The sequence below is a fragment of the Aulonocara stuartgranti genome, assembly GCF_965226115.1.
Source record: "Aulonocara stuartgranti genome assembly, chromosome: 22".
NCBI lineage: Eukaryota > Metazoa > Chordata > Actinopteri > Cichliformes > Cichlidae > Aulonocara > Aulonocara stuartgranti.
In genome coordinates, this window is record NC_138957.1 from 36,198,177 (window position 1) to 36,212,720 (window position 14,544).

Genomic DNA, 14,544 nt, shown 5'->3' on the forward strand with positions numbered 1-14,544 from the left:
CCTATCATCCATCCCGTCACTTGATTGATACAGGGAAGCCAGTCAGATGACAGCAGATTTTTTCTGACGCTTAGGTCGCTGCGCATGCGCAAACAGCGGCGCGAAGTGTAGTAAAACTGACAAGCTAGTCAGCGAGTTAACTCCAATTTTTAGCTCTCGGTTTTTTCTCTTAAACCTGGCCGTCAGCAGCTACTGTCCGGACTATGCATCCCTGGCTGATTCAATTCAGTGCAAGTCATCAGAATAAACTCAGGTAATGACAAAAAATTTACATAGTTAATTGTGTTGTGAAATATTGGATATTGCAGTTATGCATGTATATACATTGTAGATATAAAGAATCCTCAATATATTTATAAATAAGTATATGTTTTGGATTTTTGTAGTGGGTAGATCATTTTGACTTGGTCATTTTATAAGTAGCTCACATGCGGAAAAAGTGTGAGCACCCCTGCTGTAGTGCAACAACAACTATACAAATGTGAGCTCAGTGCAGACTATGCTGGCTCACTGCAGCCTCTTGTGGTACAAAGTGGTATTACATGAGAGTACAGGCTGGTTAGAAAATGCAAAATTTAATTAATAGATAAACAGTATATGTCCTGTACATTATGTCTGAGTTGTTGTTATTTTTAGCAGTTTTGTTAGTGCACATTATACATGTAATATTGTGTTTGGTGTAAAAAACAAGACTCAGAGACAGCAGAAAGGCCATTTAAACCAGTTAAAGTCCAGGAGACGGAGAAGATCATCTGAGGAAAACTTACTCGGAGGAGTAACTTGGAAGAAGAACGCTGCAGCCACAGACGAGCTCCTCTTCATCACTGTGGTCAGCCACACCTCACCTGTCTCCCTCTTGGCACTGTGGACTGAAGAAGATGAGCCTGCCTCTGTATCCTCCTCTACCTATTCAAGGCTTCTAATATTAGATCAGAATATATATAATTCTTATATCTTTCTTCTTGCTTTAGAAATTAGACATTTGTGGATTGCTAGTATACAATAATCTAGAAAACAAAAGGAAAAACATTAAAATTCAGAGTACAAAAATAGATCCATATTTAGAAATGATCCATCAGAATGAAGTCAGGAAATAAAGCACACAGCAGATCAAAAACATGAATAACAGGAGTCCTTTAATACATTTAGCTCTGACAATGTCAGGTTAAAGTTGGACAACTAAAATACATTGAGAGAAAGAACCTGGTTACATTCAGCTACATAAACTCTGTTTCCTGGAGTCAACAATTCAACATCCCATTTAGCCCCAACTTCTCTATCCTTACTTTACAAATGCAGCATAAAAGAGAATTGATAAGTTATTCGCACATTTGAAATTTGTTAAATCTGCTTTTCTTCTTCATTTCAATCTCCTGTCAAAATCCCCCATTTGTAGCTAAAAGTAAGAAGCAGCAACTTTCAGCTGTTTCAGAGAAACTGAAGAAGACATTTACTGAAGTTTTAGGACCAACAGACTGATGAATAAACCAAGTAAAGCAAAGTAAAGACAAGCTGCACTTTGACTTTTATTAGAACAATTTGCTGGAACTACAGAGTAATGAAGTACTTCAAGGTTTTGTGTGGATGACTTCCAACCTTACTGTACAGCACAGAGCACAGAGGGACAATATATGTAATCAATATATGATGCAGAATGAACAAGTAAAGACTGTAAGCTGAGTCTGAGGCCCATGCAGGACATTTCATAGTGAGGTGTCTTTGGTTGGATTATTCAAACATTTACATCAAAGCACCAAACTCATTTCTCACAGATGAAGGTCTTCGAGCTGTAACCAACATAATGTTCAACTGCCTGTTTCAAGTTCCCTTTATCATCACAGCAGACTCCATAGGAATCATAACTCGTACTCTGCTGTGCTGGTGCCCACAACCTGTCAGAGAAATAAAATATGATATTAAACTGGACTAAACTTTTTTCAATCCTGATTCCTTCAAACTGACTTGTTGTAACTGAACGTCATCACAGACTGCAGATGAAGAGAGTTCAAGCACAGCTGTTCATTCAAAGGAGGATTTCTGCTTTTCTTTACATTCAGTTTGTGGGGCTGTTGGAAAATAGCTCAGCTCATGTATTGCTGATCTATCTTCCAAAACATCCATGTTTCACTTCTAAATAATAACTCTGGAATAGAAACAAACTAATGTCTCACGTTTGTGTCAGCGCTGATCCGTCCACCCATTCCCATTCATATCCTCCTGATGTCTGTTTGCCTGTCAGACCAGTCCAGGACTCTCCTCTCATGTTCAGTTCATTGATAAATATCTATTTGGGAAGAGACACAAATATTTGCTCCAGTCATAATTCAGCACTTCTGTTGTAGTGACATCATCTTGTGAATATGTCAGAAGGAAGAATAACTGTGATGAAATTTTTCAGTTCTTCCATTGTGCAGAAATCAAAAATACCCAAAGAATTTCCCCACTCACACGCTTTTGCTCGCCCAATCTGGAACTTTTGATCATTAAATGTCGCCCTTTCTATCTCCCTCGGGAATTCCCTGTGGTCATTGCCTGCACATTTCATATTCCGCATCACACGGACACGGACTCTCACACAACAACAAGCACTTCACCAGGATGTTGTGTACATCAACTCACATCAACTGCCCTACCAGGGACAGTAGGACATTAGATCACTGCTACACTCCGTTCAAGGACTGCTAAAAAGCTCAGCCTCTGCTGGCATTTGGAAAATCAGACCATGCCCCCATCTTCCTTATGCCTTTTTACAAACAAAGGCTAAAGCAGCAAGCACCAATCAGGGGGGAGTTCGCACACTGGACAGACCACTCAGTGGCCATGCTGCAGGACGCTCTGGATGACGCTCTGGATGACGCAGACTGGGACATGTTTCATCAACATGTTTACAGAAGCGGTTTTGGGATCTATCATTCAAACATTTCCCAACCAGAAGCCGTGGGTGGATAAAAACATCTGCGATCACGCACCGCTGTCTACAAAGACAGGCTCGTCTCCGGTAATATGGACCAATACAAGCTGTGTCTTAAAACATGAGCAGCGCGATCAGAAAGGCAAAGCAGAGCTACAGGAAACTAGAGTCACAGCTACACCAGAGACTGCAGACAATAATGGACTATAAACAACCAGCTTCTTCAATGATGACTTGTTGATGTCTCTTAATATGTTTCTTATTAATTATATTGCTTTTTTAAGATATTCTATATGTAATTTAAACTGTTTTCTCTTTGTTTTCTATTTGTAGCACTTTGGCCAACATTGTTGGATGTAAAGCGCTGCTATAAATAAAGATGCTATGCTATGATGAATGCCGATGTTTCACTGGCTGTTGAGCTGAACACATTTTATGCACGCTTCGACGCTGCAGCAATTAAAACAACAAATTGCATGCGCACAGAGTGCGCCAGTGAAGATAACGCTTTCATCATCACTACAAAGCAGATGATGAGATCATCAGTGGCACACCAGTGGAGAGAGTGGATAGCTTCCGGTACCTGGGTGTCCACATCACTTGGGACCCGTCATCGTCCTGTCACATTAACACTCTGGTGTTAATGCCAGCATCTCTTTTTCCCCAGAAGACTTAGAGACTTCCATCTGCCACTGAAGGTGCTCAAGAACTTCTACTCCTGCACCATCGAGACCGTCCTGACGGCAAACATCTGCACCTGGTTTGGGAACAGCACCAAGCAGGACAGACGAGATCTGCAAAGAGTGGTGCGCTCAGCCGAACGCATCATTCAATCAGAGCTTCCTGACCTGCTGTCCATCTACACCAAGCGGGGAAAGACCAAAGCCAGGAAGATTATGATGGACCTCTCCCATCCCAACAATGGACTCTTTGAGTTGAGGTCTAAGAAGCACTTCTGCTCCCTTAAGGCCAAAACAGAGAGAATGAAGAAGAGCTTCTTCTCCCAGGCTATTCGGGCCCTGAACCAGGTGTAGGACTGGACTCTCTCACACACAATACATCACCACAGCACTCTGTTTATTTGCACACTTCTTATAATTTATTTTTTATTTTTATTCATAATTTCTTTCGTAAATCATTATTTGCACATTCTTTTACTGTGAATTCCTAACTTAAAATCTTTAAATTTTGTAGTAATCTGTAAATCTGACTGTCAATTCTTGTTGTCATTTAATGGTCGGGCATTGCACAGCAATAAGCATTTCACCACATGCCATACTGTGTATGGTTGTGTGTGTGACAAATTAAATTTGAATTTGAAGCTCAGTTACTGTTGCAGTGGGATCACTGTTAATATTATATTTTATTTGGTTTTATTAAATAAGAAACTTAGCCAGGATTATGAGGATTGCTTTTATTTTGGAACATTTCTGTGTAATTTAAATTTTTGCTTCAAAATTGTGTAAAAACTTTGCATTTGAATGTGAATGTCTCTAACATAAAAGGAGAACCAAAGAAATCCATCGGAGTGGAGACAGGAAGCAGGTCACAGACTGACAGCAGGTCAAAGACACAAGTAACAGATGACTGTCAGCTCCATCAAAGATCACACAGACATGAACAAACACACCCACCTGTTCCTCTTTGCTGTTTATCATCACCAGATCAGCTCCTTTATCCTGACAGGCTCTCCTGCTCTCTTGCCAGTGCTTTGCCTCAGTGGATTTAAAGTAACAGCTGCTTCCAAATCTCGTCCATCGATCGGGACACTTCTCTTAAAGTCAAACACGTTTTAAAGGCGGTATTTATTTACTGCTCATAGTTTTTGTTGTGTAATAAAGATTTTTAGTTTTTAACAGCTTGTTACCTTTGATCTTCTCCTTTAGCAACTTGATTTCTTGCTGTAGTTGAATTATTTTTGCTGCATGTTGAGAACAAACATAATTATAATAAAATTAAAATAAAACAGGAATAAAAAAGGAAAAATGACTGCAAAGTTAGTTCATGAATATTTATTTATATTTGTTTTGAAATATTTCTTACTTGAACAATTAGCCTGGAGATGCTCTTTTTCCAAAGTGACTAAAATATCTGGTTAGAAACAAAACAGGAAACTGATTTAAAGTTTAAAGCATTTTATCAATGAAGTTTTTATTATTCCCATCACATGAATGGAACTAACACATGCTGAGCTGCATGCTGCTCAATGCACCAAGTGAACTAACTAGCCGGCACAATGATAGACATCACTGTCTAACATAGTGTGGCTGCACCTGCATCAGTCTGCAGCAGATGCTGCTGCCTGTCTGCTTTGTTGAGATAATCACAGAATCACCGTGTTGAGTGAAGAGTTTGAAGGAACAACAAGAACATTCACTCCACCTCCACAATCATGCACACATACAGACTATTAAAACCATTAAGAGGCTTAAAAAGAAATAAAGGAATGTTAAAATGGATTTAAAACTGAACGGTAAACCAGTGAAGGTACACTAAAACCATGGTTATGTGCTCTTGTTCTTGTTAAAATCATGCAGCATTGTCTCTAGGTGGCATCTAGACAGGATGGCTTAATCTTTACAGCCGTCTCAACTGAAAGATGGAGGACTTAACCACAGCATTGACATGCCAGTCAGGTTTTAGGCTGCTTTCCATTTTCACAACTAAATTGGTGATTTTGGATTTTTCCTGTGGGGCCAAAGAGGAAAGGTCAAAGGCAGGGATACACAGCTGGAGGCACTGGATTTAAAAAGCATGACCTCTGCCTTTTTTTCATTAAAATTAAGAAAATTCAGTGCCATCCACCCCCTGATGTCATTGAGATAATCAAGGAGAGGCTGAAGAGAACCACTGTGTTTGAAAGGGAAATAGACTTGACAGGCATTAGCATATAAATGAAACACAATGCTTTCTAAAACTAGCACCAAGTGGCAGCAAATACAGAGAGAACAGTAGAGGACAATGAATGGAACCCCGAGGAACCCCCAGGGAAGGGCAGCGGAACCAGAGGTAAGATCGTCCATCATGACACAGAAACTCCTGTCAGAGAGGTCAGACCTAAACCATTGCAGAACTGAACCCACTGCTCCAGTCTGGAGATGAGAATGTTATGGTCATCAGCTGTAAATTTAAAAGACAAGGAAAACTCTGTTCCCAGAAAACATTGCTAAAAATATGTTATTAAAAACCCTTAAAAGAGCAGATTCACTGCTGTGGTTTGTTTTAAATCCAAAGTGGAACTCTTCCAAAATTTTACATTCATTCAGGAAGGCCTTCAGTTGGGTGTAAACAATCTTTCCCAAGATTTTGGGGAAAAAAAGCCAAAGTTAGACAAAGCAGAAGGGTCAATGTCAGGTTTCTTCAACACGGGTTGCACCACAGCATGTTTAAAATGGCTGGAGGTCAAATTACCATTAATGACATTAAGGATAAAAAGACCAACAGTAGTAACAACCTTAAGAAGATGTGAAGGAACGACATCACAGTTGGTTTCATACTGGTAACCAGTTTCTCAAGAGAGGAAAGGGAAATAAGCTCTAAGTGATCAAAGACAGCCAGGCAGGGGAGCAAGATGGACCGATGATGGGAGGCAAGAGAAATACAAGCTCCGTGTTAACAAAATTATCAGAGTTCTCTGTAAGCTTTCAGAGGGACGTGGGCATTAAAAGCAGTGTTAATGTATTATAAAGGACAAGGGGGTTGTGAGCGTTAGCAGCAATGATGTCGGAAAAATGTTTTGCTCTTGCAGTTTCCACAGCTCTTTGAAAACAACACCAGCTCTCAGTCTCAGAAGAGACTTGCAGTTTGTCCATCTTCAGCTTTCATTTCTCCTGCATTCCCATCTGATGGCACGGGTATGATCACTTAACCAAGGGTCTGATCTGGGCTTTGATCACCTGGTTTTAATTGGAGCCACAGAATTTACAACAGTATTATGGCGTACGGCACAAGGAATTAAATTACAGGGAAAGCTCCTCAGTGCTGGAAGACACAGAGGGCTGCAAGTCTAAATTATTAAAAACAGTGGAGACATGAGCAGCCGTTGAAGAGTAAAAACATGTCAGCACCGAGCAAGAGCAAAGAGTTTGAATAAATTAGAAATGGGTAAACCTTAAGATAAAGCAAGATCCAGTGTGTGGGTACATTCATGGGTCGGGCCGTTCACCAACTGAGTGAGGCCAAAGGAGTCCAATAAGTCTAAGAAGTCTTTTACCAGAGGCTTTCCAGAGTAGCACATGTGAATTTTAACTCCGCCTAACAATTAAAACTTGCTCATATTTTGACATAATTTCATCCAAGAAGTCTGAAAATTCCCACAAAAAATCTTTGTTGTATACTTTGGTGACCAATAGATCGCTGTGCACAGCAGCGGACGGAAGAGTCTCAACTCGTAAAAGGCTCGGTTCAAAGCTGCAGAAAACAGTCGGCAAAACTCCTCCATGACCCAAGGACCTCAGAGTATTAAAGTATGAGTGACAGTGGGGTAATAATTCTGAAAAAACACTGGACTCACCCGGAGAGGTCTGTGTTTAAGTAACGCTGAGAAGGTCCAAACTCTGGGACATGAAACATTCCTTAAGGATAAAAGTTTTATTCACGATGGACCTTAAATTCACCAGACCTATTCTAATGGGCACCACGTCTGTAGAAGCAGCAGTGGGAGAAGTAGGTGAAATCTGTGCAAGATGCCACAGATACCCAAGGTTGACACCAGGTGAAGGGGACCGGGTCCAACAGGGTCCAGGGAACACCAAGATGTAAAAAGTCTAGGACCCTCACCAGCCGCTCGCCACGACATCAGTGGCGCCTTCTCCAGCGAGATGGTTGTGGTTCTTGGCAAAGGTAAGCTGGTACTCCAGCCAAGAGCAGGGGTAAGAAATCAAGTCTTTCTTGATGGCAGTGCAGAAATTTTGCAGTAGACGGATGAAGGGAGGAGAGAGCTTGGCAATCATAGATTACTAATAAGCTGACATGATGAAAGATGCACAGGACTAACAACAGAGAGAGCAGTAGATAACTCGTCACACACACTGGGCCATCTCTTAACCGCTCAATCAATCAGTGCATTCAATGCTAAGTAAGAGACTCATGAAATACTAGAAGCTCAGTCAGCAAAACAAACTTGTTGGTCAGGCTGTACCACACAGCAGCTCATATTACTGATCAGAGAATTCTATTTAAAATGCATTTAAATAGAATCCACTAAAAGCCATTTATCAGTCAACCCAAGATGGCGGCGCGCACAGACGCAGCGGCCCGGAGCTCCTACACTTTTGCACTTTTGGTGGTACTGTGTATTATTTCACACAGTCTGGGGTTACTTCAATACAACAGAGATGATCTACTACAACTAAGCCGTGGAGATCTTCAACTAACATCCGAGTATCTCATCCCCCCCGGAGATCGTTAAGCAGCCCCCGGGGCTACCCGCAACAGCAAGCCGCAGGAGGAGACGTTGCGAGCGGAGGCAGAAGAGAGGCAAGCGGGGAGGCCTGTGGGCACGGCTAAAGACTAGTCCGTTTAAACCACCTCTCCCGATCATATTCCTCTCCAACGCCCGTTCAATCCGTTACAAACTGGATGAAATACGACTGCAGATCGCCACTCGACGGACTTTTAATAACTGTTCGTGCATGATTTTCACTGAAACCTGGCTGGACAGCGCCATTCCCGATGCGGCTATCGATCTAGCAGGCCGCACCGCCTATCGAGCCGACAGGTCTGCGGACTCGGGTAAGAAGACTGGCGGGGGGCTGTGCATCTATATTAACAACCTTTGGTGCACGAATGTCACGGTAACGGAAAAACTGTGCAGTACAGAGGTAGAAGTGTTGGTGTTAAAGTGCCGTCCATTCTATCTCCCTCGGGAATTTTCTGTCGTTTACATCTGCGCTGTTTACATTCCACCAGATGCTAATGCTAAGCTAGCGTTAGCACAATTGAGCAGCAGCATCAATAACAGCCTGGTAGCACACCCGGACAGTGTCTTTATTGCGGCTGGGGATTTTAACCACGCGGACCTGAAATCTGTACTTCACAATTTCCACCGTAATGTGAAGTGTGCTACCAGAGGAGATAGAACGTTGGACCAGGTGTACACCAACATGGCGAATGCGTACAGAGCCCAGGCTTATCCCCACCTGGGTCTGTCAGACCATCTCTCCCTTCTGCTACACCCAATATACACACAAAAGATCAAGAGCACTGGGATTACAACCAAAACCGTGAGAACATGGCCGCAGGATGCTATTCCGATGCTTCAGGACTGTTTCCACTGCACAGACTGGGATGTATTCAAGGTGCAGGACACTGACAATCGTGTCGCATTGGATAGTTACACCTCCACTGTCTTGGACTACATCTGTTTCTGTGTGGACAATGTAACAACTTGGAAACGATTCCGTGTGTTCCCTAATAATCCACCCTGGATGACACACGGAGTTCAACAACTTATTCGAACAAGGAACAACGCTTTCAAATCCGGGGACCAGGAGGCATACAGTGCTGCCAGGGCCAACCTGAGAAGAGGCATCAAGACTGCCAAGCAGCAGCACAGGAGGCGTATCGAGGCCAGGTTTGAGAACAACACAAACCCAAGGCAGGTCTGGGAGGGCATCAGGGCTATCACGGACTACAAAAGAAGAACACCATCACCCTCAGCCGACAGTTCTACTCTGGCTGAGGATCTAAATCTCTTTTATGCCCGTTTTGATAGGGAGAACACCGACCCTGTCCTGTCCCCTCTCCCCTCAACCGACCCTGCTCCGGTCCTGAGCACTCATGAGCTGAGGCGTGTGTTCCGGAGCATTAACACCAGGAAGGCGGCCGGGCCGGATGGAGTGCTGGGCCGGGTGCTAAAAGACTGTGCTGCGGACCTGGCGGACGTCTTCACCTCTATATATAACACCTCGTTGTCCTGTTCACTGGTACCATCCTGTTTCAAAGCAGCAACCATCGTTCCCATCCCAAAACAGTCAAATGTCACATGTCTGAACGATTTCAGACCTGTGGCACTCACCCCCATTCCCGCCAAATGCCTGGAGAGACTGGTCATTAAACACATCAGAGCTGCTTTTCCACCATCCCTGGACTCGCACCAGTTTGCATACAGGGAGAACCGGTCAACCGAGGATGCGATCGCCACAGTGCTGCACACATTACTGAAGCACTTGGAACACAGGAACACCTATGCACGGCTCCTCTTTGTAGACTACAGCTCGGCTTTTAATACCATCCGGCCATACAAACTCCGTCCCAAACTCCACCAACTGGGACTTAACTCCTCTCTGTGCAACTGGATTGTGGACTTCCTCACTAACCGTAGACAGAGTGTCAGAGTGGGTAAGAACACCTCTTCCACCCTTGTGGTCAACACCTGTGCCCCTCAGGGGTGTGTTCTGAGCCCTCTGCTATACACTCTCTTCACCCATGACTGTATTTCCTCCTGCGCGTCCAATCTCATTGTTAAGTTTGCAGATGACACTACAGTGCTCGGACTTATATCCAACAATGATGAGACAAACTATAGGACAGAGGTGCAACAACTAGAGTCATGGTGCCACGACAATAACTTGGTCTTAAACACCAAAAAGACCAAGGAGATCATTGTAGATTTCCGGAAGAGGGGTCATAACAACCATCTGCCTCTCTTCATTGGCAGTGAGGCGGTGGAGAGGGTGAGCAGTTTTAAATTCTTGGGGGTAACTGTGACCGAGGACCTGTCCTGGGGCAACCATATCACCTCAGTTGTACGGAAGGCCCAACAGCGCCTCTACTACCTGAGGAGACTGCGGAGCGCACACATTCCCAGATCTCTGATGTTGAACTTCTACAACTGTGCCATCAGCAGCGTTCTGACGTATGGATTTCTAGTGTGGTTCCCCAGCTGCACCAAGGCCGATCAGCAAGCACTCCAGCGGGTGGTGAAAGAAGCTGGCAGAATTATTGGAACAAGTCTGCCAGAGATCAGTAATATCTTCCCCACTCGCTGTCTGAGGAGGGTGCACAGTATCCTGCGGGACCAACATCACCCTGCGCGCCACCTTTTCCATCTGCTGCCCTCAGGGAGAAGGTACAGGTCTATACAGGCCAGAACATCCAGACTGGCCAACAGCCTGTATCCACAGGCTGTGAGGCTCCTGAACTCTCTGCCCCCCTCTCACGGACAATAACCATATCCAACTTCTTAATAGCACTGAACTGGTCTGCATTGGTGCATCATATCTTTATTCTCTTCCCCCTCCTGCCCCCCCCCCCTTTCTTAAATAGATAACTATCATATCTGATATCATATCTCACAGTACAATAATATTGAATGGGTTGCATTGTTGTATTTTGTCATGTTTCTCAGGTCTTTGTCTGAATTTCTACGAACATTATTGCTAAGGATTGTCTTATTGCATTGGAGTCACACTGGGTTAAATATGTACACTTGGGTTTTAAGGGGTATTTATTATTTTCTTCTTTTTTTTGGGTTGTATGGAAGCCCCAAACGCAATTTCATTGTTCTTGACAATGACAATAAATAAATAAATACTAAATACTAAATACTAAGAGGGAAACTAATCTCAGAGACCAAAACTCATTTTGTCCTGAATGGAAACATGCTTTTAATGCTGGAAAGGTGCTCATCATAACATGGTAGTCTGTGGGGACTGACTCGCTTTCAGAATCAGCCTTTAGTGGTCATTAAAGGAACTGCAGTTTTTGGATCTGTGCTGGCTTTCTGTTTCTTATCTGTTTCAGACAGGAAATGGCTTTGAGGAAGTGACAGCATGCAAAGAAACACAGGCCTATAAATGAATGTGATTAATATGAGTGATAACCTCCAGTGTGCTGAACGCTAGACGGAGAATTCCCTTTTCTTTATATTTGTAAAGCCCATTAGACTATCAAACAATTTGCGAGGCAAGAATAAATTATTTTTCATTGTTCAACCAAAGAGGAGCTCTTAAAGAGAGAGAGGAAAAACACATTCACACCTCACTCTCACGGTGCATACAAACCAGGAAATGCTTTTTAAAGGGCAACACTGTTTTGCCTTATAGAGAAACTGTGTCATAGCTTTCATCACATATGCCTTAAATAAAGTTACATTTGGGATCAGCATTGATTACTTTACTAATGAAGGCTGAAAACTTTCCTTTTCATTCTTCTTCTTGCAGACCTTTCTATTTAAAAACAATAAAAAGAAAAGAAAACAATAATAAATAAACAATAAAACACTACTGGTCATATTTGACACTACTGGTCAAATATGACCAGTAGTGTCAAATATCACCCATTTCCCGTGTAGAGGGGGAACAGGTGACTGTTTCTAACTAAAATATGAATAAGAATAGGAGCCAAACAAAAGCAAGTCTACATCAACATCTAATCTGTAAAATATTACATCCACCAGGCTATATTTTAATAAAATTACTCACATCGTGTGGTGATTCCAGACAGAATCAAAAGATACAGCAGCCCAAGATTCACTTCAAAAGCTCTGAACCATCTTCTTTTCACAGCTAAAAGCTTCATCTGGATGTTTAATTCTACAGAGACAAAATTGAGATTTAATTATTGTATTATTTTAATTAATACGTCGTAATCAGACTGCACTCATCTTGAGAATGAGCTGAACAAGTTCATCATGTTAGTGTCATATTTACAGGAGATTGTTTAACATATAGAAAACAGAGAAACAGTGTTTGAGAAGGAGAAATATTTCTAGGTGATTCTTAGAGCATGTGGGCCAGAAAAAGGCCAGTATATCTGTCAGTATGGTCGAAAATAAGCTTAAAAATACAATTAGCTCTGTAGACATGAAGACCACTCTCGAGTTGTTTCCTGTGGTTTCACTTGCACCACACAGTGTCTAAGAAGACTTCCTTGTTTTTAATATTTCTACCTTTGCCTCGGATCTGTCAGATAAGAGTCTTGTGGAACTTCCCTCCTTTTCTGTAATTTTTTGACAACTGAACAGTTTTTAAACATATTAAACCAACTTAAATTCCCTCATATTCAGTTTTATTTATATAGCGCAGAATCGCAACAACAGTTGGCTCAAGGCACTTTGTTTTGTGAGGTCAAGACCTTGCAATAGTACAATAGTTTATTTATTTCCTGCTTACCAGCTGCCTGCAGCCCAACATCAGGATGTTGTTCTCCATCATCTAGCATCTCAACCTCACTGTGCTCTTGCTCTCGTCCATCACTGTCGATCCTTCTGCTGTATTTCACTCTAAAATCGGCTGCAGTCTGACTGTCTGCAGACATCTTGGTGGGTGAAAGTATTTGAGCAGCTTTCACTGTCTGTTTCTGTCAGTCAGGCAGGCTTTAATCATCAGCATCAAACAGGAAGTAGCAGCAGACCAAACCACAAACACAGAGAGGCTAACTTCATTGTACTTTACAATGTGGTTCGCAGACCTTTGAGTGAGAGCACATGTCAAATAAAAAACAAACAAACATTGTCATTTTTACTGGCTGTTGCAACACGGAACTTTGAAACTAACAGAAATACATACATGTACAAACAAGAATACCTTTGTCTTGAATTAGTACATACTGTGAATAGACAGAAGCACACCAATTTCAGAGTTTTTCCAACACGGGAACACCTCACATGTCTAACAGAGCTTCAGTGAGACAAAGGAGATTCTTTCAGCTAGTGGCCAACTGAAGAATGCCCTCAACTCATTTTAAATCTGTGTTTCATGCCATTGGTGTTTACTTCCTCATGCAGTTTGAAAAATTTCACTTTCTTCACAAAAACCAGAGGTCATATGGCACTTTTCCTACTCGAGCTTTTACATCAAATCAAACAGTGTGACAGTGCGTGATCATATAGATAAAGGTAGGCCTGTTTGGTTTCACTTGATGCGCCTTATAGTCTGAAAAATACAGTAATAGCAATTTTATTAAGTTGAGGACTTAAGTTGGGGATCTCTGTAATACTTGATCATCAATTTATAGACAGACTTCCTTGTTTTTATGAACTTCTACCTGCACTAAACGTAGAAGACCTCCTGCAGCATAAACCATGACAACCATGCTTCCCGCCACTCTTTTTTTTTTGTTAGGTTTTAACATATTAAAATGATCACTAATACTTTGAATAAGCCTGTTTTTGTTATTGTTTAATGTTTGATGCTTCCTGCTGTCAGTTTCTTGTAACCACACACAAGGATGCTTTTTGTCATTGAGGACCACTCTGCTGTATTTCTCTGTAAAACCTAAAAACTTTTTCCAGTCATCTCGAGGGGCAAGAAAAAAGGGTTTCGCTCAGTGTTTTTCTGGGTCAAGTGGTGTTTAATAAATGTTGCCTCAGAAACAATGTTTAACCAAACAGGAAGCAGCAGCAGAGCAAACCACAAAGACAAAGAGGGGCTAGCTTCAAATCTGCTTTACATTGTGATTAGGAGACCTTTTACTGAGAGTACATTTAAGACAAAAGCGAAACTAAAAGGAGGTTTATCAATTTAGATTTTTTTATTGTTGTTAATAACACAGAAATCTTGTTTGGAGCCATGTTGACTGGGTGGAGGCTCTGGTGGACGAATCTCTACTCGCCGACATTGAGCTGAAAGGCACTGAATGTCAGTTTGCTCATGAATGAGGAGTGATTTGAACTGGAGCTCAGCAAACAG

General features: G+C 42.1%; 1 protein-coding gene across 1 annotated transcript; it reads right to left on the reverse strand.

Annotated features, from left to right (window-relative positions):
• Nucleotides 1-1,684: 1,684 nt before the first annotated feature.
• Nucleotides 1,685-13,754, reverse strand: LOC309699537 (CD209 antigen-like protein D). Its single transcript, XM_082522640.1, has 7 exons — nucleotides 13,027-13,754; nucleotides 12,337-12,447; nucleotides 4,955-5,002; nucleotides 4,779-4,832; nucleotides 4,546-4,685; nucleotides 2,172-2,284; nucleotides 1,685-1,892 (listed from the first exon to the last, which is right to left on the reverse strand). The coding sequence occupies exons 1-7, from the start codon at nucleotides 13,169-13,171 to the stop codon at nucleotides 1,760-1,762; spliced, it is 744 nt and encodes a 247-aa protein (XP_082378766.1). The 5' UTR covers nucleotides 13,172-13,754; the 3' UTR covers nucleotides 1,685-1,759.
• Nucleotides 13,755-14,544: the final 790 nt, after the last annotated feature.

Excerpts from the sequence above, each read along its gene's own strand:
- LOC309699537 (XM_082522640.1), bottom strand. The coding sequence starts at position 13,171 with ATGTCTGCAGACAGTCAGACTGCAGCCGATTTTAGAGTGAAATACAGC. Across the intron at positions 4,833-4,954 it reads TCTCCAGGCTAATTGTTCAA|CAAAAATAATTCAACTACAG; the intron begins GTAAGAAATATT and ends CTCAACATGCAG. Across the intron at positions 4,686-4,778 it reads GCTAAAGGAGAAGATCAAAG|AGAAGTGTCCCGATCGATGG; the intron begins GTAACAAGCTGT and ends TTTGACTTTAAG.